General features: G+C 34.9%; 4 protein-coding genes across 6 annotated transcripts; 3 read left to right on the top strand and 1 right to left on the bottom strand.

Annotated features, from left to right (window-relative positions):
- Window positions 1-290: 290 nt before the first annotated feature.
- Window positions 291-2,746, bottom strand: tmem176 (transmembrane protein 176). The gene is made up of 6 exons (XM_065265408.2): window positions 2,615-2,746; window positions 2,312-2,422; window positions 1,243-1,299; window positions 879-1,013; window positions 669-785; window positions 291-500 (listed from the first exon to the last, which is right to left on the bottom strand). Exons 1-6 carry the CDS (start codon window positions 2,738-2,740, stop codon window positions 486-488), a joined length of 561 nt encoding a protein of 186 aa, XP_065121480.1. The 5' UTR covers window positions 2,741-2,746; the 3' UTR covers window positions 291-485.
- Window positions 2,747-2,927: 181 nt separating this feature from the next.
- On the top strand, window positions 2,928-5,673 carry LOC135746738 (uncharacterized). Of its 2 annotated transcripts, none has more exons than XM_065265410.1 (6): window positions 2,928-3,061; window positions 4,142-4,228; window positions 4,353-4,463; window positions 4,841-4,897; window positions 4,996-5,142; window positions 5,422-5,673. In XM_065265410.1, exons 2-6 carry the CDS (start codon window positions 4,142-4,144, stop codon window positions 5,527-5,529), a joined length of 510 nt encoding a protein of 169 aa, XP_065121482.1. In that variant the 5' UTR covers window positions 2,928-3,061; the 3' UTR covers window positions 5,530-5,673. The 2 variants fall into 2 exon arrangements, with proteins under 2 accessions (XP_065121482.1, XP_065121483.1); XM_065265411.2 differs by lacking the exon at window positions 2,928-3,061 and adding an exon at window positions 3,374-3,520.
- Window positions 5,674-6,240: 567 nt separating this feature from the next.
- Window positions 6,241-15,839, top strand: vps37c (VPS37C subunit of ESCRT-I). Its single transcript, XM_065265401.2, has 5 exons — window positions 6,241-6,605; window positions 8,235-8,343; window positions 9,099-9,270; window positions 10,766-10,848; window positions 13,573-15,839. Exons 2-5 carry the CDS (start codon window positions 8,251-8,253, stop codon window positions 14,218-14,220), a joined length of 996 nt encoding a protein of 331 aa, XP_065121473.1. The 5' UTR covers window positions 6,241-6,605; window positions 8,235-8,250; the 3' UTR covers window positions 14,221-15,839.
- A 201-nt stretch (window positions 15,840-16,040) lies between these two features.
- LOC135785951 (T-cell surface glycoprotein CD5) lies at window positions 16,041-24,385 on the top strand. 2 transcript variants are annotated; one of them, XM_065295600.2, is made up of 8 exons: window positions 16,041-16,170; window positions 18,826-19,005; window positions 19,539-19,590; window positions 22,075-22,464; window positions 22,844-22,963; window positions 23,235-23,285; window positions 23,502-23,570; window positions 23,792-24,385. In XM_065295600.2, the coding sequence occupies exons 3-8, from the start codon at window positions 19,539-19,541 to the stop codon at window positions 23,872-23,874; spliced, it is 765 nt and encodes a 254-aa protein (XP_065151672.2). In that variant the 5' UTR covers window positions 16,041-16,170; window positions 18,826-19,005; the 3' UTR covers window positions 23,875-24,385. The 2 variants fall into 2 exon arrangements, with proteins under 2 accessions (XP_065151672.2, XP_073670375.1); XM_073814274.1 differs by having other exon boundaries at window positions 16,042-16,170; window positions 19,534-19,590.
- The last annotated feature ends 1,416 nt before the right edge of the window (window positions 24,386-25,801 follow it).

The raw sequence follows: 25,801 nt of genomic DNA, 5'->3' as shown, positions 1-25,801 counted from the left end.
CAAGTAAAAATTATTAAAGTAAATTACTACATTTTTGGGTGAACTATGCCTTTAATGAGCCAAGCCTTTACCAGATTGCATTTAAGGCTTGTTATGCATTTTGCAATGCAGGCAAACTTATAAAACTAACCGTATAAACTGTTAGTTTTCTTTATGTTTACACATTGTCAACTTGTTGTAATAACCTGCACAGTTAATACTGTTCTGACACCAGGCATCATATGAAATAAACGTAACCAGTTTTCTTTTTCCTGGCAATATGAAATGATGCGAAGGCAACACAATTTTGAGTGTAAAATGTAACTTTAATAAAAACATTCTTTAAAAGAAGTTGAAAATGTGGATTACACTGAAAACATTTCTGAAAACGAACACTTTAAAAATATTGCAATGCATATAAGTAATATAACTATACAGTGAATTAGTAAGTATAATATTTCTAAATGAAGTATGCCTTTATCTTATTTCCGTCATTCTTTGGGATTTCATTCAACCACAGTCTGAGAGAGAGAGAGAGAGAGAGAGAGAGAGAGAGAGAGAGAGAGAGAGAGAGAGAGAGAGAGAGAGAGAGAGAGAGAGAGAGAGAGGATTAATTTCATGTTGGTCAGCTCGGTCGTCAATGATCTGGTCAATGACAATTATTGAATTAAATTAACTTTTTATCTTACCGCATAACCAATAAACTTCTTTCTCTGTTGATACAGAATAGCTGTGAAAGCAGATGCCATTCCTGTCTCGGCCATAAGGACAATGGTTAGCATGACCTTCACGCTATGGCTGAAATTCTGTTTAAAGAAAGAGCTCTTATTGGTCACTTTATGTTTTACTCTAAAAAGTTAACAGTAAATAATTTTTTATAAGTGTAGTGGTATACATACACTGACATAAAACCTTTGGTTACAATCATCTAAACACATCGTTGGCGAATTATATGCAACGTCAGCGTAGTACAGGAAAAGAGCAATGACTGACACGATTATGGCCACAACAGAGACACCCAAGCAAGCATTGAGCTAAAGAGAGGATACACTTTTATTATTTTTTGTATTGCAATTCAAATTAAAAAGTAAGCAGGTGTATAAATGTATTTTTTTGGTAAAAACTGATTTATAGGAATTATGCTGATTGCAAATATGTTTATGTAAAAAAAATCAATGATTACACATAACAATTATATTATATAAAAAACAGCATATGCTAATATCTAGATATTTAAACAGTCTGTTGAATATTCCAACTCACTGTCTGTATCCTGGGATGCTTTTCCACTGCTATTGCAACTGAACCTGAGATGACAAACTGTTCGGAAAAAGGGATAAATTAGTGATAATTAAACCACATATCTTTTGCACTAACCAAATTTCTATGACCAATTTTGATAAAAATAAACAACAACTGGTAATTAATCCGTTACTATATACAACTCGCAGAAAACAAAACAAAACAGACTTACAAAAGTTGTCACAGTAGCTTTTTTTAAAGGAACACGGCAACTTTTTGGGACCTTAGCTTATTTACTGTATCCCCGAGAGTAAGATAAGTCCATACATACCTTTATCATCTCCGTTCATGCCGTTACTCTGTCTGACGCACCCACCGCTAGCCTAGTTTGGCACAAAGACTGGAAGTAAATGGCTCCAGCTAGCATACTGCTCCTAAAAAAGTGACAAAATAGCGGCAACATTTTCCTATTTATATGTTGTGATTTGAATAGTCACAGCGTGTACAAATAACAAGGTAATATGAGACACAGCCATCGTTTAACCGTAAACATACAGAGAGTTTGCGCAAGTGTTGCGCTAATCACTCCGCCCAAGTAGCAATGCTTCGCCTTCTGAGTTCTCAGTATGTATATGGTTAAAAGATGGCTGTGTCTCATATGACCTTGTTATTTGCACACGCTGTGACTAAATCACAACATATTTAGGAAAATGTTGGCGTTATTTTGTCACTTATGGGAGCAGTATGCTAGCTGGAGCCATTTACTTCAAGTATTTGAGCTATAGCTAGGCTAGCGGTGGGTGCGTCAGACAGAGTTACGGCATGCACTGAGATGAAAAAGGTTAGTATGGACTTATTTAACTCTGGGGAATACGGTGAGTAAGCTAAAGTCCCAAAATGTCGCCGTGTTCCTTTAAAAGGTCCTAATATGTACCATTATGATACAGATGTATCTTTGAGGAACCAATCTGCACTCCTGAGGTACCAATATGTACCTTTTGAAAAAAGTTCCACCCCAGTGACAACCTTATCGTTATTGTACCTTTTTGTTTGACAGCGTTTCCTCTGAAACATTTTGTTATAATATTACCATAAGGCCACTCCACCATGGCACACCAAAGTCGAGGATCAGCGTGCTGTCAACGAGGAGGAGAGGTATTGAATAGGAGATGATCATTAATCCTAAAACTATCTGAGAGACCTACATTAGAGACAAACAGAAAGAGGTTGCGCAATGACATAAACCATCACTTTCTCAACCACTGGACAGTTCGACAAACAAGATTTCTATATCATAAAACACAATTTTGTATCACTCCAAAAGATGTATAAAAATTTTAAGCGAGATTTTTTTATTCATCGTTAATTATTTCAAACAAAAAAGTTTACTCACCCCGAATATTTTGGGCTCCCCTTTCATGATGTTTTCCTCCAAGGCGTTTTGTTTTTGCTTTAGTTTGACCTCGACGTCGGACGGAGCAGTGGTCACTGACAGGTCAGTCGACACCATCAAAGTCATCCTTAGATTATTTTTGTTTTAGACTGTTTATAAAAACTTGGGGTGACAAATGCAACACAACCCGAGCGCAATTTCGTAGAATCTCCCGCGTTTTCCTGTAAGTGTGCAACAAAATTCAATTCAAAGGTCTTGCTTTGTATTTCTTTCTGGCAGAGAAAATGTTGGGGTCCCACCCTTAAGATTTTAACACTCGAATTGCAAAGGTTTTTAGTCTGTCCAGCCCCCTCCCCCCGATATGCGCCTTTGAGTCTTGGTCACTTCATAAACAGCACATTTCCACTGCGAGGAAAGTTTCGAGAATACGTTGAAACCGCATTCGAGGTAAGTCTCCCGTGCCTTATTATAATGAACAGTACTGTAAGCGGACACATTTATAAGTAACATTAATCGATAAAAGACTGTTTATTTTTATAGTGTTTTTTTGCGACTTGATGGCTGTACATAAAGTGATTGTTTTATGTTTGTTGCATTTGTGCTTAAAAATGTAATAAATAAATAAATAAATACATAGGCTCTTTTAGACAGCTTCATTTGCTATTGAGTAATACTGAATTGCATCCAGCTGCGATGTTCTGTATTGTTTCCGCCCACTTCCTCTTCTCACACGATGTTTTTCTTCTACTCTTCTCCTCACCAGCAGCTGTATTCCCGCAACGGTTCTGGCTAGAGGGGATACAGCTACCGACAAATCTCGCAAGACGTTGGGTTTAGGGGTGTATGATTAGGATAAAAACCGGTTGTGGCTACATACAGCTACGGCCTAATCGGTGAAACGTTGGGGTTAGGGTTATTTTTGGGGGTAGGATTAAGATGAAAAAACAGCGCTCATTCGGCGAGATTTTGACCGTAGCTGTATCCCTTCTAGCTACCACCCCCTCAACATTCCGATAGTCCGTAGGGAGGATATATCGACTTACAATTAGCCTTGAAAATCTTAAGAATTAAGGTCTGGAATATGGTTCTTCACAGTGATGCCATGAAAGAACAGTTTGAGGTTTCTGCAAAGAACCTTTTAGTAAATATTGTTCAAAACAATTTTTAATCTAACCCTTTTCACTACAAAGAACCTTTTGTGCAGCAAAATTCTTTAGATGTTAAATGTTCTGTATGGCTGAGTTCTCAAATTGGGTGCCCTGAGATGGCATTTTATAAAATAAATGAATTTATCATAAATTCTGTATAATTAAATCTAAATAAATAAGGCTACTAACCAACAGCACTATATTGAATCATTTAATATGTTTTGTTTAAAACGAAGGGATGCATCGTACACAAGGGGGGGGGGGGGGCGCACACTGAAAAAGTTTGAGAAACAATGCTTAAACAGATTGAAAAAGAGCTTTTTCTTTTTGAAATGTTGTTTTTCTGTGCATTTTAACCATTCTTGAATCCCTTTAACAGATGTCAACCACACAGACAGCATCTGTCAACACAGATCTTCCCAAATCACACCGCCTGTTTAGGTTTTACGACCCTGAAGTGGTTGCGGTAAGTTGTGCTGGGTGATTTGTTTGACAATTAAAGCGAAAATAGTATTTTATATCCACTATTCAATTAGAGAGTTGTTGAGCATGTTTGTATTTATCCTTAAACATGTGTTTCTTACCTTTAGGTAATGGCAATATTACTTGGTTTGTTTCAAATTCTTTTGGCTGCGCCAACTTACAGCGCCATCACTGATATGAGGTTTTTGTTTATCTGTCCCCTGTGTGGTGGTTGTGTGGTATGTATATTTTAAGTCCTTACAGAACATTTGTTTTGTTTTCTTACATAGTCTTATATGTCAGTCAGTGTTGCAACTCTTAAAACGGTTATGTTAAAACAACACTTTTTGTGTCTAGTTAAGGACAACACATTTAGGGGCGGTTTTCCGGACAGGGATTAGTTTAAGCCAGGACTAGGCCTTAGTTTAATTAGGAAATAAAACTTGTTTTAACAAACATGCCTTACTAAAAACATTACTTGTGTGCATTTTGCGGCAAAACAAAGAGTATTGATGAGTATTGTTGTGTAAAGATTAATAAAGAATAATTTCCTTTATTGTTAAATCTTGCAAATGATCTATTGTCTCATGTAATTGTGATTACATTTTTCCATTAGTGTCTGCTTGCTGGGTCATTAAGTATGGCATCTGAAAGAACTCCTAGCAGACAACTGGTAAATTCTGATGACTTGCATGTTAAAATATTCCTATTGGATGCAAATTGTAATGCATTATTCTGAAATTTAAGTTGTAACAATGTTTTTTCTTTTAGTTAAGAAAATGTCTCTTTGCTGGTATTGCTAGCCTGGGGATGGCAGTGATTGCTCTTGTTCTGTATGCCTATGCTGCAAGTAACATTCCAGTCTATTCATCTTGCCAAGAGTACGACCTTAATTTATGTCCAGAATATGTATTTCACGTAAGTGTTATTTATTTACTATTAACATAAAACTTAAAAGTTTCCTCTAAAAAGTATCAGTTTTAATTCACATGCTCTTAACTATTTAAATATGGATACTCTCTAATAGATGCTAATGCTTAACAGAGAGAGTTAAAATAATATATAAGACATATTTTTTGTGCTATAACTCACACTGTTTATATATACTGTTAATTGGAAAATGTATTTATGACACCACGATTTTATATGTTTTTGCAGAAAAAAATTAACATGATCTTATAAAATCTCCTTTTACAGAATTTCTACAAAGCGATCTCTGGGCAGCTAATGTTTTATGATATTGTAACTCTGGCTGTTAATGGTTTCTTATCAGTTTCTGCATTCCAAGGACTGAAAACCAACTGATATAACATTTTATATGCTTTTATATACAATGCGTTTCTTTGTTTTAAAGTAAAATAAATTTAATGATATCACTTTGATATTTTAATTTGTATTTTTGTTTTTGTTTTGTTTTGTCTAGCCTATATATAACCAAGAGGCATTACATGTAATATTTTTTCCCACTAGTGACTATTACTTCTGTAATAATGTAACAATTATATAAACATAAATAAACTCACAAGTTGTTGAAATAACAAATTGTACAAAATAAATGTTTGTGGAATAAAATATTAAGACAAACCCTATTGTAACTAGTGCCATGTCACATAGGAACTATTCCCGTCACATCGGGGTTTCCCTTTCAGTCAGCTGAACAAGGGACGATACCATATAAAATCAAAGTTGGGGGGTGCCTAATAGTGTTTCAACTAAACTATAATCGTGCTGTTAAATTCTTGCATTATATATAGGTAACATAACAATGTTAGCTACAATATAAATGTTTATTGTATCTTCTTGTGTTTAAACATTAATTGCGCATTTAAAAAATCATTTTCCTCCCTAGACATACTTGGACAAAATTAACATTGGACTCGTCCAAAGATGGCCGCGATATATGTCAACGAGAAGTAAAACTTTCCCTTAAGAATAGGCATATACCCCGTCAAAAAAGGCTTATTTGTGCTGTTTTGTTTAATTTGACATCGGTGCTGTTTTGCTAGACATATATTATTATCTGGTTTCGAGGTGTCCTTCCGTTTGACGCTGTTTTTTGAGAATCAGGAACCCGCCTTACACAACTGCCTTCCTTTAAGTGTGCTAGCTGTGCGCTAACCGCGGGGAGATTCCGCTCTCCGGCAATAATCTCGCGCACATATTCCCGGTCTGTCGCGTTAAACCGGTAAAACGTTAAACCTCACATTAATACCACCGCGTGCGTGTTTCTCACAGAAAGCCGGTTTTAACGTTGAAGTCGCCAGCGAGCTGTTTGTCAGTCTCGGCGCTTCCGTATACATCTCCACGTCACTCGCTTCCAGTTAAGTTTGATGTTTTTCCATGAGCAGCGTGCGGAGAGGACTTTGATTTGCTTGTGCCTTGTAAGTATGTGTGATTAATTTTTAAGGACAAGAAAAGAGTTGACTTACAGTTTGAATGACAGAGAAACCACCTAGCATTCTGTCATTTTGTGTCTTTGCGTTTTTTTGGTATAGCCAGAGTTTAACCATGACATTTGCAATAAAACCACAGTAACCATAAATTTATCGCGGAAAATGTAGTAATTAGGTGAGACTTTTAAAATAACCTATATCAAACTTACCAAGAGTTACAAGGTTAAAATGTTACTGTGGCCTTATATGTCAGATTAAAAGGTCTGCATTAGAATAAACATATGCAGTCCTGTAGTTTGTATGTTTAAAGGGATGGTTCACCCAAAAATCTAATTCTTTGATCCTTTACCCAACGGCATTCCAAACCCGTATGACTTTAGTTCTTATGTGGATCAAAAAGAGAAAATATTTTGAAGAACGTTGGTAATCAGACAACAATGGCTCCCAATTGACTTCCACTGTATAGATACAAAACCACCATTTCTCAAAATATCTTCTTTTTGGTTCTATAGAAAAAAGTGTCATGTGACTCCGTATGCAGTTTTGAACGATATTAGAGTGAATAAATGTTGACTTTAATTTGTTATTTTGGTGAAATATTGGAATCCTTATGTCAGACATGAAATTAAAGGAATATTCCATTTTCTTAAAAGAAAAATCCAGATAATTTACTCACCACCATGTCATCCAAAATGTTAATGTCTTTCTTTGTTCAGTCGAGAAGAAATTATGTTTTTTGAGGAAAACATTGCAGGATTTTTCTCATTTTAATGGACTTTAATAGACACCAACAATTAACACTTAACTCAACACGTAACAGTTTTTTTCAACGGAGTTTCAAAGGACTCTAAACGATCCCAAACGAGGCATAAGGGTCTTATCTAGCAAAACGATTGTCATTTTTGACAATAAAAATAACAAATATACACTTTTAAAGCACAACTTCTCGTTTAAATCCGGTCGTGATGCCCCAGCGTGACCACACGCAATACGTCATGACGTCAAGAGGTCACAGAGGACGAACGCGAAACTCCGCCCCAGTGTTTACAAGTGTTGAGGACGAGGACCGTTCCTACGTTGTTGTATGTGGAATGATACTAATTAATGTCTTTGTGTCAGTTTATTGTTTACAATGGTCCGCAAATGTGCGTTTTATATATGTAACACGTGACCTCCCTACGTCACTACGCATTTACGTTAGGTCGCGCTGGAACGGATTTAGACGAGAAGTTGTGCTTTAAAAGTGTATATTTGTTATTTTTATTGTCAAAAATGACAATCGTTTTGCTAGATAAGACCCTTATGCCTTGTTTGGGATCGTTTAGAGTCCTTTGAAACTCTGTTGAAAAAAACTGTTACGTGTTGAGTTAAGTGTTAATTGTTGGTGTCTATTAAAGTCCATTAAAATGAGAAAAATCCTGCAATGTTTTCCTCAAAAAACATAATTTCTTCTTGACTGAACAAAGAAAGACATAAACATTTTGGATGACATGGTGTTGAGTAAATTATCTGGATTTTTCTTTTAAGAAAATTGAATATTTCTTTAAGCTCTGCTTTATTGAATGTGTTCAAACAACTGGAATAGTTTTATATATAAACGTTTCTATTCCCCATCAGCTGTCCTAGCAAATCAATGGAGAAGCTTCAAGATCTCACTCAGTCCGAGTTGCAGGATTTGCTGGACAACTCGGAGCGGGTGGAGTCTATGGCATTGGAATCTGATGAGGTGATTTAAGTCATTGTAGGCTGAAATAAAAGTATATTCTTAGAATATTGATTACCATTCTGCTATTAAGTAGACCTCAGCAAAATGTTGTTTAATCCGCTGATGTTTCTATTATTGGCTTGTTGTTGGTATAAGTTTATAATTTAATTGGTTTCTTGTTTCCTAGTGATTTTTCAGGGTAGTACAGTGACATTAAGATGGTTTATTTTGGTTTTATCTTTGAGAATATGCTTTTGACTGTATCTGTCAAACTCTTTGAGACATTCAAATACCACATCCTTGAGAAGATCTGATTTGAATTGATGTTTTAGTTGCATTTTTAAAAATGAATCTGAATCATCTAGCAACAATTTGTCATCAAGACTAACTACCACTTTTTATTAGAACTGGACCATTTGCGTTGTTCTTATGCAAATGCATTGGAATTTGTTGGGTATATTAGCCCCTTAAAGGGGACATATCATGAAAATCTGACTTTTTCCATGTAAATGCTATAATTGGGTTCCCAGTGCTTCTATCAACCTAGAAAATCACCCTAGTAACTTAGTTTTGTTAAGCCATTCTCTGCAAGCATGTGAAAAAATAGCTCATTGAAATTTGGCTCCCCTTGTGATGTCAGAAGGGGATAATACTGCCCCTTAATCTGCACTATCCAACCACGGCACTGCCATTTAGTGCACAGATCACCTCATTTGCATTTAAAAGGGACACCCCCAAAACGGCACATTTTTATCACTATATTTATTTTTTTGCAGATTCAGAATATTCAGCTGGAGAGGGAAATGGCCCTGGCTGCCAACCGTAGTCTGGCAGAGCAAAACCTTGATATGAAGCCCCGCCTTGAGACGGAGAGATCACGGCTGGTGGAAAAATACACTGAACTTGAGGCAGTGAGAGAGAAATACAAACAGCACTGTGTCCTTAGAGGTAATAAATAGTGTGTGGGACGGGGGGGTTAAATGAGTAGTCACTCCAAAATTAAAATGTACTGATTATTTACTCAGCCCCATGTTATCGAAGATGTTTATGTCTGTCTTTCTTCAGCCGGACACAAGCAGAGTTATATTAAATAATATCCTGGCTCTTCCTTGCTTTATAATGCTTTATAACATTGATAGGGATCAAAGTGCATTGATCCATCATTAAAGTAATCCAGTTATAAACCAGTGGGTTAATAAATGTCTTTTGGAGCAAACAATGGGTTTGTGTTGGAAAAAAAAAGATTTATATATTGAGCCTTTAGCAATAGTTACTACACATATGTTATTTAAATAGACAATACCAACTCAATTGATTCGAATATGGAGGTACGTGAAATGGCATTAGTTCTTGCATGTCTCATGACTAGTAAGGAACAGAAAGATTTATTAGCCAACTAAAAAAATGCATCTATATAAAATGCAATATATTGGTAAATCACCAGAACAAACAGGGAAAATAGCAGAAATTACTGAAATGAAGGAATATTAACTTTCAAAATTTAAACAGGAATGTGGATTTATCATGGAGAAATTAAACATTGGGTGCGTTCAAAACAAGATATTTCCCCCTCTGAAGGGCACTTCGGGAAAGGGACGCCACATAAACCCTCACCCTGGATTAAGTAAAATTGACGTTGTTTTTCATTGCTCTGTTTGTGTATTGTAATTGTCCACCGTATGATACACAATTGCGCAACTTCCTCTAGAGTTTATACATTAAGTGTTTTGACCTTCGAACAAGAATAGGGCATGGGGTTGAGATTGGAATTCGCCCCATTGAACTATTATTGAGTGAAAAGCGTAACCAAATTCAATCTTTTTATTCTCGAAAACTTGAGGAATTTTAAGTGTTGTACTCTTAAAAAGTTTAAGAAACTTCTCTCTTAAAGACAAGGGATTTTCTTTTGTAATATAAAAGGAAAGCAGCATCATAGCAGATTCCATTCTATTCCATTATTGCTGAGCAATTAAATTCAAGTGAAAGTACAATGTCCATTCAATACTTTTGTTCTTACTACAGTTAATCTAAAATTAGTAACATTGCTGTGGCATACTGCAACCATCGATTTCTTTTCTGCTTTCTGTGACTCCTTACAGAGACTTTTAACAGACACAGAAAGCTTTGCTGAGTTTCTAACAAGAACTTGTTGTTCAACCAGAACATCTTTTTTCTGTACTATAGGACACTCATTCCCCTCCCCTAATTTGTACATCCGTGACATTACATCACATTTTTGCTATGTGTCTGGCCATAGGAACCTCTTTCTTTTCTGTAGTCTCATTTTTGGTTTATTCTTTCCATTCATTATTGTTTGTTCCATTACGTCATTACATATTCATAGCTAAGACATCTGTTTACATTACCTGATCTCATTGAGTTTCTTAGTCATTATTACACCTGTCGTCTACATTCTTTTTCACTTCTCTTTCTCTCTCTGTAGACAGTATAATGGGGCAGGTGTCTCCAGAGGCGCTATTATCTCGTCTGCAGATAGAGGGCGACAACACAGAGGAAGAATCTGAGGTGAGCCACAGTTTCCTACATGATTAACTTGTTGTCTGTTGTTGACACTGTCAAGTTTGTGTATCTTCTACTGATGAATAAGTTGACGATTATTGACATTTATATTTTATAATTTGTTGGATTAAACAGTTACTTTTGTTACAATAAAGTATTAGGTTAAATTGATCGTTTCATATCACCTGTTAGTATGTTGCTTATTTTAGAACGAGTAAAACTATGGGATAGTTTCCCGGACAGAGATTAGCTTAAGCCAGGACTAGGCCTTAGTTTAATTAGGAAATATAACTAGTTTTAACAAACATGCCTTCCTAAAAACATTACTTGTGTGCATTTCGAGGCAAAACAAAGGTCACTGATGTATTTTAAGATATGTCAGTGCAAGTTGTTTTCAGTTTGGGCAGTTCTTAAATTTATTTTAGTCCAGGACTAGTCTAATCCCTGTCTGGGAAACTACCCCATATTGACCAACATCTTGTACTTTTCATCAGTTGTTGAGTAATGTTTGTAAATGACTTAGTAATGAAAGTTATTTACTATAAAAAGTAATAAAGAGCCATCTTTCCAAAGGCTTTTCTGTGGATAAAGTTAGCACATCAAAAAGTTTATCAATAAAGTTGATGGAAATGCTTATTATTGAATACAATTTTGCAGATGTAAACAAAATGATTTTCTGTTTAAGTTTAGCGCATCTTAAATGTCACAAAAACTAGTGTGGAAACACTTTTTGTCGAAAAAAAAAAACTGCTTTAACGCAAGTAAATGTGGTACATGATAGATTTTCATCATGTGCAACCACCAAGGGCACAACAGCATCTTAAAACCCACAGATTTTTAAATTTGGAGCGCATTTATGATCATTTTAATTTATTTCTTTACCTAACTGAAATCAAATCAAATAGTTGTTTAAATATTATTTGATAAAACAAACAAAATTTTAAATTTATATATATAAAAAATAAACCTTTGTAGCAATATAAAAAATAAACAAATGAAAAAAAATCACAAACAAAATACCTAAAATCTAACTAAAACACACATATAAAAATAAAAACAATTTCATAATATTAATAAAACATCTATAAAGCTTTAAAACTATAAAAACTGTGTCATAAAGACACATTGTAATACAGCGAGAATTGCTTGATAGATGTTATGATATTTATTGGGCGCAAGGTAACGTTTATTTCTTTTCTACATGCGTTTTACCAAAATGCAACGTATGTTCGAGTATGCGCAACTACTTGAACCACTATCTGTTCTTAAAATGCTAAAATGTCGATCACTTTTAAGGTTTATATAGACTAAAGCCACAAAAATATCAGACCCGACCTGGTCTCAGCTGAGCTTCAGTCGTAAAGACTTAGACCCAAACACACTCTGGTTGGACATCGGGTGTTTGGATTCAAGTGGACCCATTAAGACCTTTACTTTAGGACCTTTGCAGCTTTTTGATGCTGTGTTTAGGTAATTTTGTACAATTGCAATTTTTTTTTTATTTCAATGACAGCTGGCAAATTACCATAAACTTTCTAAATACGCTTTCCTTTTAAAAGAAAAGGTAGACAAAGCAAAATACACAAAAATGTGAATGGAAATGGTTCAAAGTTATATATTTTTTGCGATACACAAAAATGTATGCCACAATTCCTATTTGTGATGTCATCACATAGACCATTTTATCAATAAAAGCGATTTGAATAAAAACAGAATGGAGATTGCAGTCTGAGACTGGAGTAAATTTCGCAAAAGTTTTTATGCATATTTACTTTGTTAAAGGAATAGTCCATTTTCTTAAAAAAAAATCTATAGATAATTTACTCACCACCATGTCATCCAAAAATGTTGATGTCTTTCTTTGTTCAGTCGAGAAGAAATTATGTTTTTTGAGGAAAACATTCCAGGATTTTCTAATTGTAATGGACTTTAATAGAACCCAACACTTAACAGTTTTTTCAACGGAGTTTCAAAGGACTCTAAACAATCCCAAACGAGGCATAAGGGTCTTATCTAGCGAAACGATTGTCATTTTTGACAAGAAAAATAAAAAATATGTACTTTTAAACCACAACTTCTCGTCTTCCTCCGGTCCTGTGATGTGCCAGCACGACCTCACGCAATAAGTCATTACGTCAAGAGGTCACGGATGATGTATGCGAAACTACGCCCCAGTGTTTACAAGTGTGGAGAAAGATGACCATTCCGACGTTGTTGTATGTGGAATGATACTAATTAATGTCTTTGTGTCAGTTTATTCTTTAAAATGGTCCGCAAATGTGCGTTTCACATATATAACACGTGACCTTTCTACATCACTACGCATTTACATGAGGTCGCACTGGAGCATCACAGGACCGGAGGAAGACGAGAAGTTGTGGTTTAAAAGTACATATTTTTTATTTTTCTTGTCAAAAATTGACAATCGTTTCGCTAGATAAGACCCTTAAGCCTCGTTTGGGATCGTTTAGAGTCCTTTGAAACTCCGTTGAGTTAAGTGTTAAGTGTTGGGTTCCATTAAAGTCCATTAAAATTAGAAAAATCCTCAAAAAACATAATTTCTTTTCGACTGAACAAAGAAAGACATCAACATTTTGAATAACATGGTGGTGAGAAAATTATCTGGATTTTTTTTAAGAAAATGGACTAATCCTTTAATAACAAAACTGGATGGAAACACAACTACTGTTACTAATTTAAATTTACTCTGTCTATTTCTTTCTCTCTCAGACTCTAGCAAATGAGTTTCTGGAAGGTTCGATAACATTGGACTCTTTCCTCGAACGCTTTCTTTCCCTCCGTTCCCTCACTCACACGAGACGGATACGTATTGAAAAGCTGCAAGAAATTCTCAGCCAAAAAAGCAAAGGGATAAGTGATGCTGCAATGACATCACAACCCTCTGCCAATCAGGATGCTGGATCATCATCATCATCATCGCCGTGGCAACAACAGCAGCCACAGCAGCAACAGAGCTCCAAAATGAATCCACCCTCCAATGCCTCCAGTTCTGCTCTTCCTTACAGCCCCTACCCTGTTGTACCACCCCCCAACCACCCCCCTTCAGCCACTGCAGCAGGCCCCACCAACTCTAGCACAGCGTTTCAGCCGTACCCCAGCCAGGGTGCCCCTTACCCTGCAACAACCGGCTACCCCGGCCCCGCTCTTGGTCCCCCAGTTTGCCCATACCCCACGCAGCCCAGCCAGTTTCCTGGGCCACCGTTTGGGCAGTTTGGTCCCGCGCCTGCCCCGTTCCCACGTCCATACACGTATGGAGGGTATGCCTACCCCACAGGCCCACATGGGCCATCAACCCAGTCACCAACAGGTAGACCTCTCCATAGGCCAGGTTTCGGGGTACCACAACAATACTCCTGAGCCACTCTACGTACGTCCCTGTCTCTTCTTTTCATTATTCTCCCTCTCGTCTCTCGCCCCTCTCCTCCTCTTGCGCTGCCTTTTCCGTACCCTCAGATTTGTGGTTTGGGTACCCATGTCACATCCTGTTCCTGTCTGAGGCTTATAAAGAACACTTGAGATTGGGTAAGCGTGTGCTTGTTCCCCCCATGAAACCTTGGTGAAAGACTCTGTATGGGATTCACAGGTTTTGATGGCTCAGATCCTGTCCATTTTAAAGCATGTATTTCAAATCAATCTCGATTATATTTGATGATTAAATGCATTGTTTTTTTGAGAAAATTGTGTTGCAGCCGAACTTTGTTTGGCTGTGCTTCAAGATTGACTCAACATTGATTCAACTCCTACTGAGATAAACAGGTCACACACTACACCATAGCATTAGGCTTATCTCTTGTCTATGTAGACCCTTGTTACTGACAACAGTCCTAAAAAGCACAGCTTCATCTTTTCATGTGATCTCTTAAGCTGAGCTTGTTTATTTAGGCAACTTTCAGGTGGGCAAATTTGGAATCACCAAACTTGAATTCACCAGTTTTGTAAAACGTGGCTGGGTGCAATAAGTCCTGTGACGAATGCATAGATCACTCCAACTTCATCCAATACCTGTTTTGCTTATTTCTTCGCTCCACATATTTTAAATACGGCTTGGCAATGATCAGAAGGGATAGATTATTAAGTCCTCTAGTGGACACAGTGTAATTTGTGTTAAAGGGAACTTAAAGAGTAAGAGATATTAATATAGACATATCTTTTATCTGCTATAGCACATGGTTATTGGGTGGGGGGGTGCAGGTGAGGCATAACATAGCACAGAGCATATGCAAGACAATAGGCGTGCTTCTGTTCGTAATATAGCATTCAGTACCTACCATCAAGGTACAGAAAGACTTTTATAGTAAAACTATGCAGATAAACGGCTGCATCTTTTACACGCAATGAGGTGTATCGTGTTTTTCAATGAATCAATTGGAGAGAATTGAATCTTGAACCATAATCTAATAGTCTACAAACACTCCCAAGCTATGAAATGCCTTGGCCTCACCCACATAAAGGCCTGTTTGTGTCATTTTTAAAGGTGTTACATAGTCTCCCCCATGACTGAAGTGTTTACCTGCTCCTTGTTGACCAACCAGAGGACCATGTGAATCACACAAGCACTCCACACTAACAGCCCCTAACTTTTTGGCAACAGAAGCTGGGAGCGGGTCAGCTTTAGAAGGCGTGCGGGGTCTTTCTTTATTTTTGTACTTTAAAGCAATTCAAAACCAGAGGCGTCCTCAATCAAGCCTCGGGTGGCTTTATCTAATTCATGAACTCAGTAAATAAGACTCAGGTTTGTAGCAAAACCCCCACGTTTGGTTTAGGTACCCTCCCCAGGCCCTGAAGCGCGGGAGAGTCAAATACGACAGGAGGATGAGAAAAACAAAAGAATTGATTTTCTTAGCACATTGATTTGCAGCATTAGAGGAATTTATTCTATTGCATTGGTTGTGATGACTGTAGCCTGTTAAAAGTGTATTTTTATTTTTATTGTCCTTTTTTTCGGGTGTGAAAATTAAAAACTGAAGTTGATCTACGACCCTTGTGTTGCTTTTTTATTTAAATGTTTCACTGTTTTTTTTCTTCCCAAATTTACAAGGCGGCAAACGATAAAGTGATTGACTCATTGACTCATTGAAGACTAAATTCCATTCAAATTGAATCATAGTCGAAAGTTTCAAGCGCGTGTTATGGGGAATTTTTTTACAGGTTCAAAAACCAAAAGCCTTTACGGGTCTTTCTTCAACTGTACGGCATGGTAAACCAAGCCCGGCGACACCTGAGAAAGATCGAGAGAGTGAGGGAGGTACAGAGGCGGCTGGGAAAGATTGTGAATGAAAAGAAGATATGAGTAACAGTGAAATGAAAGTATGTATATTGGTGGTATATTGATGTTTTTATGTGTGTGATGCTTTTTGTGTTTTACCCTGTTGCGACTTCCGTAAGCCGGTCGCCAAAAGAAACTCGCTCGAGAAATAATGGAGAGTGGCGCACAATGTAACACGTGGTTAATTTGTAACACAACTATTTGGTCTTTTAATGTCAGAACATGATCTTCTACGATTTTGGGAAAAGTTTTGGTGTGTTTTTGTTAAGGGTGTGTAATTCACCAAATCCAACCTTATAATTTCGTAATCACTGACTTGTTACCTTAAACTGGTTCTCAAACTCGGGGGCCCCGAGATGGTGCCATGGGATGCCCAGTTTAATGACATTTTATAAAAAAAACATTAATTTATCAAATTTTGTATAATTAAACCGCAGAAAAATAAGGCTAATAGCCAACATTACTACATTGTATGATTTAACCCTTTAACTGGCGCAGCTAGTGTGTGCGGGGTGGTGAAAAGGTGCGTGCACCTTCAAATTAATATAACTTTGGCATTTTTTTGGTCTAGAAGCCTAATTTGGGTCTTGTTTTAAAGAAGACACTTTAAAGTTTTTTTACGAAAGTGACTGGAGGTGAAAATATATATTTTTAGCAGTTTACATTTATTTGTAATAAATAAAAAAAATGCAATATACTATTATTTTTAATACATTAAATTATCAAAAAACTGAAGTTTGTGTTGGTTTGCTATGAGGTTTGCGGCATACTTTTTTTTTTATACACAAATAAATAAATTACAGTTACATTTATGGTTTTGAAATATGAAAACTACATTCTTAGAGCTTTCCAACAATATATAGTTTGTAATGATAGATAACATGTTAATATGTTTTGTATAATTCATATTTTAAGTTTTGGAATATTTTATGTCATAAATTCTTTGGTGGGGACCACTAAGGGATGCACCGTACCGTATACGCCAAAACAATTGAGAACCACTGACCTAAAACATAACACCACTTTGAAACATGATGAAAAAAAGTTGTACAATGAGGTTACGCTAAGACTTAAGTATACAATGAAAATGAAATGAAAACAATGAAAATGTCATTCATTAAAATGATAAGGGGTAATAATTCACAATTATGATTTTTTTGTCTGAATTGTGTGGCCCTTTTAAAAAGATCTGTCCATATGCATGGATGCACAATAGAAGGATGCTTATATGAAAGATTATAAATGGATGCATGTGTGGATATCTATCTATTATAGACACATACAATATCCATCTCTACACTCTTAAGAAAGGATGTGTTAATTTTAACACTTTTTTAACCCTTGTATTTAACACATGTGTCATTTCGTGTTGATTTTGAGTTAATAAATAAAAGGGACAACACAAGATGTGTTAAAACAACACAAAGTGTGTTGTTCCATAAATAACACAGAGATTTGTTAAGGACAACACATTAGATGTTTTAAAAGTATAGTATGTAGACAGAATAGTTTTGAAATATTTTATGTTTAAATTGAATTTTCTAGCAAGTGTTACAACAAACCATCTGTCTGTTACATTTAACCCCACCTATGCATTTTAAAAAGTAAAGTCGGGTCAACTTCAATTACTTCAATTGTTAACGCCTTTTCAACTTAAATTTCTTCACTTTAAATGAAAAAGAAAATAATAAGTTGAGAATGTAATTTTTTATCATTTTTAAAATATAAATTTATAAAACAAATTTTTTTTAGGTGTGTTACATTTTTAAAGTAGAGCAGCTTTTACTTTTTACACTGTGGGGTAGGTTGTTAAATGTGCATTTCTGTCTCTTTTGTACGAGAATTGTAAAAAGCGGTTTCCCGGACAGAGCTTAAAGCTAGTCCAAAACTTAAATGCATGTTCGAGCTGTCCTAGTTGAAAACAGCTTGCACGGTCATAACTTAAAATATATCAGTACCATTGTTTTGTCTCAAGATGCACAACAGTAATGTTTTTGTAAGGTATTGTTAAACTATTTAAATATCCTAATATAACTAAGGACTAGCCTTAGATTAATCTAAACACTGTCCGGGAAAATTGTTTATTTGTAGTAAAGATTGGTGTGTTGCTTGTGTAAAAATATGATTGATCTAAAATTAATATTTTTAATATTATTTTAGCTAAAACAAAACAACATTACGTCGTGCCTCGCTCTTTGCTCTTCCCTGTTCTGAATGGCCTTTGCAGATTGGTAATTTCACCCCTTAGGTTTTAATTATTTTACTACCCTAATCCCAATTTCCTAATCATCATGGCCTGGTTTTACAGACAATGTTAGCTAAAGCCAGGACTAGGCCTTAGTTAAATTAAGATGTTTAAGCATACTTTATAAACATGCTTAGAAAAAGACATTACTGGTGTGAGACAAATGGCACGGGCGCATTTGTTATTTTCAGTTGAGACAGTTTAAACATGTTTTAGTCTAGGACTAGTCTTAAGCCTTGTCTGTAAAACCAATATTTTTTGATTTCTTATTTTTTATGTGTTTTTTATTATTAGTTTGTTTAAAAATATATACAGTATTTATGGTCTCCCAACAAAATCAACAGTGAGAAAACATTTTAAGCTGGATATTACCCTATTTCACTTTTTTCTCCGCCCACCGTGTTTTTTATGCTTTTGTTCATTTTTGGTCTCTATGTTGATCTCTTTGAAGTGAGGAAGCAGTGCAATGTGCAGTCAAACACAAAACACATGCGATTACAAGCAAACGGAGAGAGAAAGAGGATGAGGGCGGGGAAATGAAGATACTTAGCTCCACACCTCTGTATGTTTCCTTTCACTTAATTTTCTTGTCACTTGCTCCACACGTTTGTTCTCGTCAGTCTCAAACGAGGTAAGATCTGATAATATATTGTTAAAAGCTGGTTAGATGTTTTCATGGTATAATGAAAGTAGTTTTTTGATGCTTGACTTTCTTTGAACATGAATGTCTTCGGAGCACAGAGAGAAGTCGGCTGTCAATTAAAAGCAAGAAATGTACTGTATCATACCTTAAACAAGATGACATTCAGTGTGCAATTCAGAGTTCAGTGAGCATTAATACCTTTCTGTAAGATTTAGATTGTAGTAAATGATCAATGTACAAATGCCGTGGTACGATTTTCGAAAGCCGTACATTCTTATAGTGCAAAGAACAATCATTTTTGTATATTTTATTGTATATTATTGGCTTTTCTTGCTTTCAAAAGAATCGAAAAGCCATATGTATCAGTCATGGTATCATTTGGCCTGTAAATATGTTAACAAAACTGACTTATGTACCAAAGGTCATCAATTTGACCTTTAGGCCTATTAGCTGTTACGGTGTATCTTTTATTTTACGTTGTACTCAAAAAATTCACATTTATCTTTTATTGTGTAGCACAGATGGAAAACTCTCTGTTGATGACTTTTGTGGCACTCCTGCTCTTTGGAGCTCGTAAGTGATTTATTTATTATTGTATATGTGAATATATATGAATAGATAAGCTTTCTGATATCATCGTAGATGCTTGTGATATGAGTTATGTATTCTGTTCCACAACCATGAATGAATATTTTTTGTCACTGATTATCGGTCAATAGCTATCATAAAATGCTAATGTCTGGTTTGAATTCTTTTGTCTCTCTTAAGAGGCAAAACACTTGTTGCATCGTTTACTTAACACATGCTTTCAATCAGTGGACTGTACAGTTATATATAATGCTAAATATTGTGTACATTATATATATTGAGTCATATATATTAAAATAGAAATGTAATGTCGAAAAGCATGTTTCAAAGTTAGTGTTACTATCAACAGTGTCCTCGTAAAATATTATGTTTATTTTGATATTTCATAAACAACCTCACCCTTCATGTGAAAATGATATTCTTACATGTCTGACAACCGGAACCTACAGTCAAGACAAATGCTTTTCATTGTTGCGAAGTAAAAAAATTTCAATACGGTAAATTCAGAATCATAAGTTTATCCTTTATCAACTAAATATCTCATCTTTATACGATTATATTTTTTAAGGCTTGAACAAAGAAAATATTTTAGAGATTTCTATCACTCATTTAACCAAAAAACTACTTACTGTCCAATTGTGGAATTTAAAGCTAAAAATATGCTTTAGAATAATTGACAATAATCTATAATTGATTAAGTTACATAGCCTACTGTCAACTATGTTTTTTTTGCACTTAGTCTCCAAAATTAATTTTTTTTTTACAATAAATAAAAATATGCTACAACTTATGCAAAATGAAGAATTTAAAAAAACTGCTAAAAATAACTTCAAATCAAAGTGTATATTGCACTGTAAAAAAACTTTTTTGTTAAATCAACTCAGATTTACAAGTCATGTCAACAGAGAAATTAAGTTGACTTTTCTCAACTATATTTTATAAGTTATAACAAGTCACCTGTAGTTATAACAACTCATCTCTAGTCAAGATAAATAATAGTAAGTTGAAATGACTTAAAATTTTAAGGCAGCAAAGTATTTTTTACAGTGTGTGTGTATGTATATATTATTTGTAAAACCCTTTAACGTAACAATGACAAGAGCGTTTCATGCATTTGTGATCTCCAAAACAAATTGAAGTTTAATGTTTTTTTTTTTCAATAAGTGCACTTTCAGTGCAAACCATGTAACAGTTTGAAAAATATGCATTGTTACGTTGTCCTCGCTCTCAAATTTGACATTGCAGCCTCTTGTTTATAAAAATCAAAGGTACAGTCGCATTCTCAAACAAGCAGCGCTTCATCACATTGCAAATTCCACCAATTTTGAGACTGAATTGATATGTTGACTTTTTGTACTTTGTGATGTTTTGGAGCATCTGAATGAATTTTCCCCATCCATACACTGTTTCTCATTGATACGTTTTCAAATTCAAATGTTGATTGATTTGTATTTTCATAAATGTATAGCTATTGAATGACCAAATTCAAAGTATGTTAGTTCATCATACACAATTGATTTAATATGTTGTAGGCCTACCCGTTATAATTTAGTATTTTGAAATGATAATGGTACTTTGGTACTTTATTTTCAAATAGTTATATTTCTTTATAACTTAAATCCTAAGGATCTGGAGTCTGGACCTGTATATTTGCAAAGGACCTATACTTGCAAAGTGCAGTGGGCATAATGCAATCATGCAATCAAATGTGCAAAGTGTGCTGTTTAGCACTTTGCAAACAGTGCAAGTGATAATGAGTGCAAATGATCAGCTATTTGCATTCTGACCTCAGTGAAAAAACATTTCACCTGTGTAGATCAGCAATTCTTAATTGTCACGCATGCTTTACCTATAACGTATAACATTATTAGACGTGTTTTTTCAAATGCGACCATTTAAAGGATTCTGAGCATATAATGTATTAAAATATACAGTCAACGTATCAAACCAGCCAGTTCAAGATGATGCGCATATCAGATTTCAATTAGCCATATTTAATTACAACTTGAGGAATTAATTTTAAATGATTTATGTACTCTCAAAAATGAAGGTACAAAAGCTGTCACTGGGATTTTACTTTTTAAGAAGGTCTTAATATGTACCATTTAAGTACAGATATGTACCTTTGAGGTACGTATGTACCTACCAATGTGTACCTTTGAGGTACCAATACCTACCAGTGTGTACCTTTGAGGTACCAATATGCACCTTTTAGGTACAAAAGTGAACTTTTTGATAAGGTACCGTCCCAACTTGTGCACCTTCTTGTTATCTGAGAGTGTAATTTCATGACCACAAACTCTTATTTTATCTGCTTCTTTAAAAAGTGCTTAATATTTCTGGAATTTAATTTGTGTCTTTACTTATTGATGTTCTGAGTTATGTTATAATTATTGACCTTATTACTCCATCAGTGTCTCAGTTTGTCCATGTTTGCATCAAAATGTCCATGTGCTATTTTCTTTGCAGGAGAAATCATTGCGCAATCAACAAACAACACCCTGAAAAATAATACAACTCCAGCAGCTCCATGCATACCCCCTACCCCATCAACCCCATGCCAGAACTTCACCGAATATATCCCTCTGCCTCCTATTCTGGCTCGGGTGAGGATATCCTGGAAGATGGGGAGTCAGTGTGATGGTCAGCTGTTTCTCATACCCTCTGAAAAACAGGAGGCTTCCTTGTGCTTCGACAGTAACTTACCAGAAACATGGTTGCGCGGACTTTGTAAGGACACTAGATGTGGAAAATATACGAGCTTTAAGCGCATATCAGAATATGCAGAAGGTTATTTTGTGCATAGCAATATGACATTGAACAAATCTTGGTGCCGTGGACGGCATCTCACTTGCGAAGGTAGGTGGTTGTGAAAATTTTTCACATCACTCTGTATGTTTTTAATGTATATACATTTTTACATAATGGTTATAATTTGATGATACTCAATGGGCAGTTTCCCTGGACAGCTTATTCTAGTCCCAGACTAAAATGCATGTTTGAGCTGCCTTATATAAAAAACATCTTGAACTTACATCTTTTAACATATATCGGTGCCATTCTTTCGTTTTAGAATGCACATCATGTTTTTTTGTAAGGTATGTTTGTAAAAACGACTTAAATGTCCTAAAACAACTAAGGCCTGGCCCTGGATTAATCTAAACCCTGGCCTGGAAACTGCCCGAATATGCTATATATTTCATATAACTGTTTTATTTTCTCTTGTTCTCACTCTCAGACCCTTTAGGAAAAGAATTGGCTGCCTATAAAGCAGTAACTGCCATATTGCTTCTCTTCATCTTCAGTGTTATTCTGCTTCAGTTTGGCCGGCCCACGTACAAAGCCATCCGCAAAAGATGTGAGTCACAGATGAAAACAAGCACGTCTAAAACTCCAAATTACACGTTAAATAATGCAAATATTTATATAAGCTGCACTGGCAGCACAATTTATATATTTTGAGAAGTTAGAAAGTTGTTTTAATTATCTTTTTTTGCTTTGAATTGTTTTATGTATAACTGAATATTGAATGGATGTGTCCCTGTACCCGTTACATTACTCAACACGTTTAGTTCTCTAAACTTAAATACTGTGTCTAATTTCAACATTTTCTCACTGCTTTGATGCAGTTTCACAAAAACGGCAGAATCGATGGATCGGCCCGACTCAGACTCAAAGTGGTGAGTCATTTCCGACCCACACGTTAGTTCCTGTATCTTAACTGTTAGCGCATGATACTAGCGATGCCAAATACATGGGTGTAAATCCAGGGGAATGTGCACATTGATTAAATCTTGACTATAAATTACTTTTTAAATGCCAAATTGTCTAAATGTCACAGTAACACAGTCACAAGTGAGAAAATGTTTAGTTTGAATATTTCTTTCTTTTTCAAGTTTCCTATCACAGAGGTCAAGCTGGTGGTCACCTAGACAACAATACAGTAAAGCGACAGTCCTATCCTGGTCAGTTCATTTACTTTTACTTTTTAATTCCTCTCTGTCATGCACACTCATTCACTTTGTGTCCAGTTCAATTTATTATGATTTATCATGTCATATTTTTATGGAAATTACGGTATCAAAACAGTTTCCTTTCAAAATCATACAAACTCCACAGTTCCTCATGCCCACAGCCATTCACATGCTTGCACATTCGTATCTATTTGACTTTTCTGTGTTGTTAGGTTTGGAGAAGCTGTCGGTAAACGCTAGTAGGGAGCCCTCGTCCAACAGAAACAGTGACTATGATTCATATGGATTTAATTGAAGACTTGTGCTGACAAATGACATATTTAGTGTTTGGAGAGCAGACCAGTCTGTGTCCCAAGTCTCATATTGAATCAGCGACATTACTGTGAGCCTTCAGTTGAGATGACATTTAGCAAGTTGTGCACTGTGTACATATGTTTGAGAAGAACAAAGAACCTGAGAAATCCATTTAGCGTAGATTTTTTATTTACCATCAAAGCAGTTCATTTGTAGGCTTTGTTTAGTTTTTTTTTTTTTTTGCATTCACCTGTTTTTCATGTGTACTTTTGTAAAAAGTGAAACTGTGCAGTTGGTATGTTTGGTATTCCTACTTGATCTAAAATTCTATGTTGTTGGTGTTTAATTAATGTTGTCAGGTTGATTCAGTCATATTAAATACTTACTTAAATAAAATCTGTTCATTTTGAATGACCTACATTTTCTAAATTTAGTTTATGTTGATGTTGACCAATGTGATATTGTTTTACTGGTCAAAAATGTGCCATTTTTGTTATTTATGATTGAAAGTGATTGAAAAGTTTTAAATAAACCTGTTTTTGATAAAGATTGTTACAAGACTTTTCATTTATGAGAATAGAAATGAGTAGTGTTGAACACAACAGTAGGTTATGATAAAAACAGTAGGCTATAAAAAATACAGCAGACATTGAAAATTACAGTAGACTAAATGCAAATTACAGTAGACTATAACAAATACAGTAAGCTATATGAAAATTACAGTAGACTATAATAAATACAACAGGCTATATGAAAATTACAGTAGACTATAATAAATACAGTAGACTGATAAATACAGTAAACAATGATCATTGCAGTAGACTATGATAAATACAGTAGGCTAAATGAAAATAACAGTAGACTATAATAAATACAACAGGCTATATGAAAATTAAAGTAGACTGTGATAAATACAGTAAGCTATATGAAAATTACAGTAGACTATAATAAATACAGTAAGCTATATGAAAATTACAGTAGACTATAATAAATACAACAGGCTATATGAAAATTACAGTAGACTATAATAAATACAACAGGCTATATGAAAATTACAGTAGACTATAATAAATACAGTAGACTGATAAATACAGTAAACAATGATCATTGCAGTAGACTATGATAAATACAGTAGACTATGATAAATACAGTAGGCTAAATGAAAATTACAGTAGACTATAATAAATACAGTAAGCTATATGAAAATAACAGTAGACTATAATAAATACAACAGGCTATATGAAAATTAAAGTAGATTGTGATAAATACAGTAAGCTATATGAAAATTACAGTAGACTATTATAAATACAGTAGACTATGATAAATACAGTATGCTAAATGAAAATTACAGTAGACTATAATAAATACAGTAAGCTATATGAAAATTACAGTAGACTATAATAAATACATCAGGCTATATGAAAATTACAGTAGACTATAATAAATACAGTAGACTGATAAATACAGTAAACAATGATCATTGCAGTAGACTATGATAAATACAGTAGGCTAAATGAAAATTACAGTAGACTATAATAAATACAGTAAGCTATATGAAAATTACAGTAGACTATAATAAATACAACAGGCTATATGAAAATTACAGTAGACTGTGATCAATACAGTAGGCTATATGAAAATTACAGTAGACTATAATAAATACAGTAGACTATGATAAATACAGTAGACTGTGATCAATACAGTAGGCTATATGAAAATTACAGTAGACTATAATAAATACAGTAGGCTAAATGAAAATTACAGTAGACTATAATAAATACAGTAGACTGATAAATACAGTAAACAATGATCATTGCAGTAGACTATGATAAATACAGTAGGCTAAATGAAAATTACAGTAGACTATAATAAATACAGTAAGCTATATGAAAATTACAGTAGACTATAATAAATACAACAGGCTATAT

The sequence above is a fragment of the Paramisgurnus dabryanus genome, chromosome 4 (genome assembly GCF_030506205.2).
Source record: "Paramisgurnus dabryanus chromosome 4, PD_genome_1.1, whole genome shotgun sequence".
NCBI classification, from domain to species: Eukaryota; Metazoa; Chordata; class Actinopteri; order Cypriniformes; family Cobitidae; genus Paramisgurnus; species Paramisgurnus dabryanus.
The sequence above is the reverse complement of the archived record's forward strand: the minus strand, read 5'-3'. Positions and strand labels throughout refer to the sequence as shown.

What these genes read in the sequence shown, in the direction of transcription:
- tmem176 (XM_065265408.2), bottom strand. Translation starts at nt 2,740, where the DNA reads ATGACTTTGATGGTGTCGACTGACCTGTCAGTGACCACTGCTCCGTCC. An exon ending in CATGGTGGAGTGGCCTTATG is followed by an intron (nt 1,300 to 2,311) that starts GTAATATTATAA and finishes TTTTCCGAACAG; the next exon opens with TTTGTCATCTCAGGTTCAGT. An exon ending in AGCATCCCAGGATACAGACA is followed by an intron (nt 1,014 to 1,242) that starts GTGAGTTGGAAT and finishes TCCTCTCTTTAG; the next exon opens with CTCAATGCTTGCTTGGGTGT.
- LOC135746738 (XM_065265410.1), top strand. Translation starts at nt 4,142, where the DNA reads ATGTCAACCACACAGACAGCATCTGTCAACACAGATCTTCCCAAATCA. An exon ending in ACGACCCTGAAGTGGTTGCG is followed by an intron (nt 4,229 to 4,352) that starts GTAAGTTGTGCT and finishes TCTTACCTTTAG; the next exon opens with GTAATGGCAATATTACTTGG. An exon ending in CCCTGTGTGGTGGTTGTGTG is followed by an intron (nt 4,464 to 4,840) that starts GTATGTATATTT and finishes TTTTTCCATTAG; the next exon opens with TGTCTGCTTGCTGGGTCATT.
- vps37c (XM_065265401.2), top strand. Translation starts at nt 8,251, where the DNA reads ATGGAGAAGCTTCAAGATCTCACTCAGTCCGAGTTGCAGGATTTGCTG. An exon ending in TGGCATTGGAATCTGATGAG is followed by an intron (nt 8,344 to 9,098) that starts GTGATTTAAGTC and finishes ATTTTTTTGCAG; the next exon opens with ATTCAGAATATTCAGCTGGA. An exon ending in ACAGCACTGTGTCCTTAGAG is followed by an intron (nt 9,271 to 10,765) that starts GTAATAAATAGT and finishes CTCTCTCTGTAG; the next exon opens with ACAGTATAATGGGGCAGGTG.
- LOC135785951 (XM_065295600.2), top strand. Translation starts at nt 19,539, where the DNA reads ATGGAAAACTCTCTGTTGATGACTTTTGTGGCACTCCTGCTCTTTGGA. An exon ending in ACTCCTGCTCTTTGGAGCTC is followed by an intron (nt 19,591 to 22,074) that starts GTAAGTGATTTA and finishes TTTTCTTTGCAG; the next exon opens with GAGAAATCATTGCGCAATCA. An exon ending in ACGGCATCTCACTTGCGAAG is followed by an intron (nt 22,465 to 22,843) that starts GTAGGTGGTTGT and finishes TCTCACTCTCAG; the next exon opens with ACCCTTTAGGAAAAGAATTG.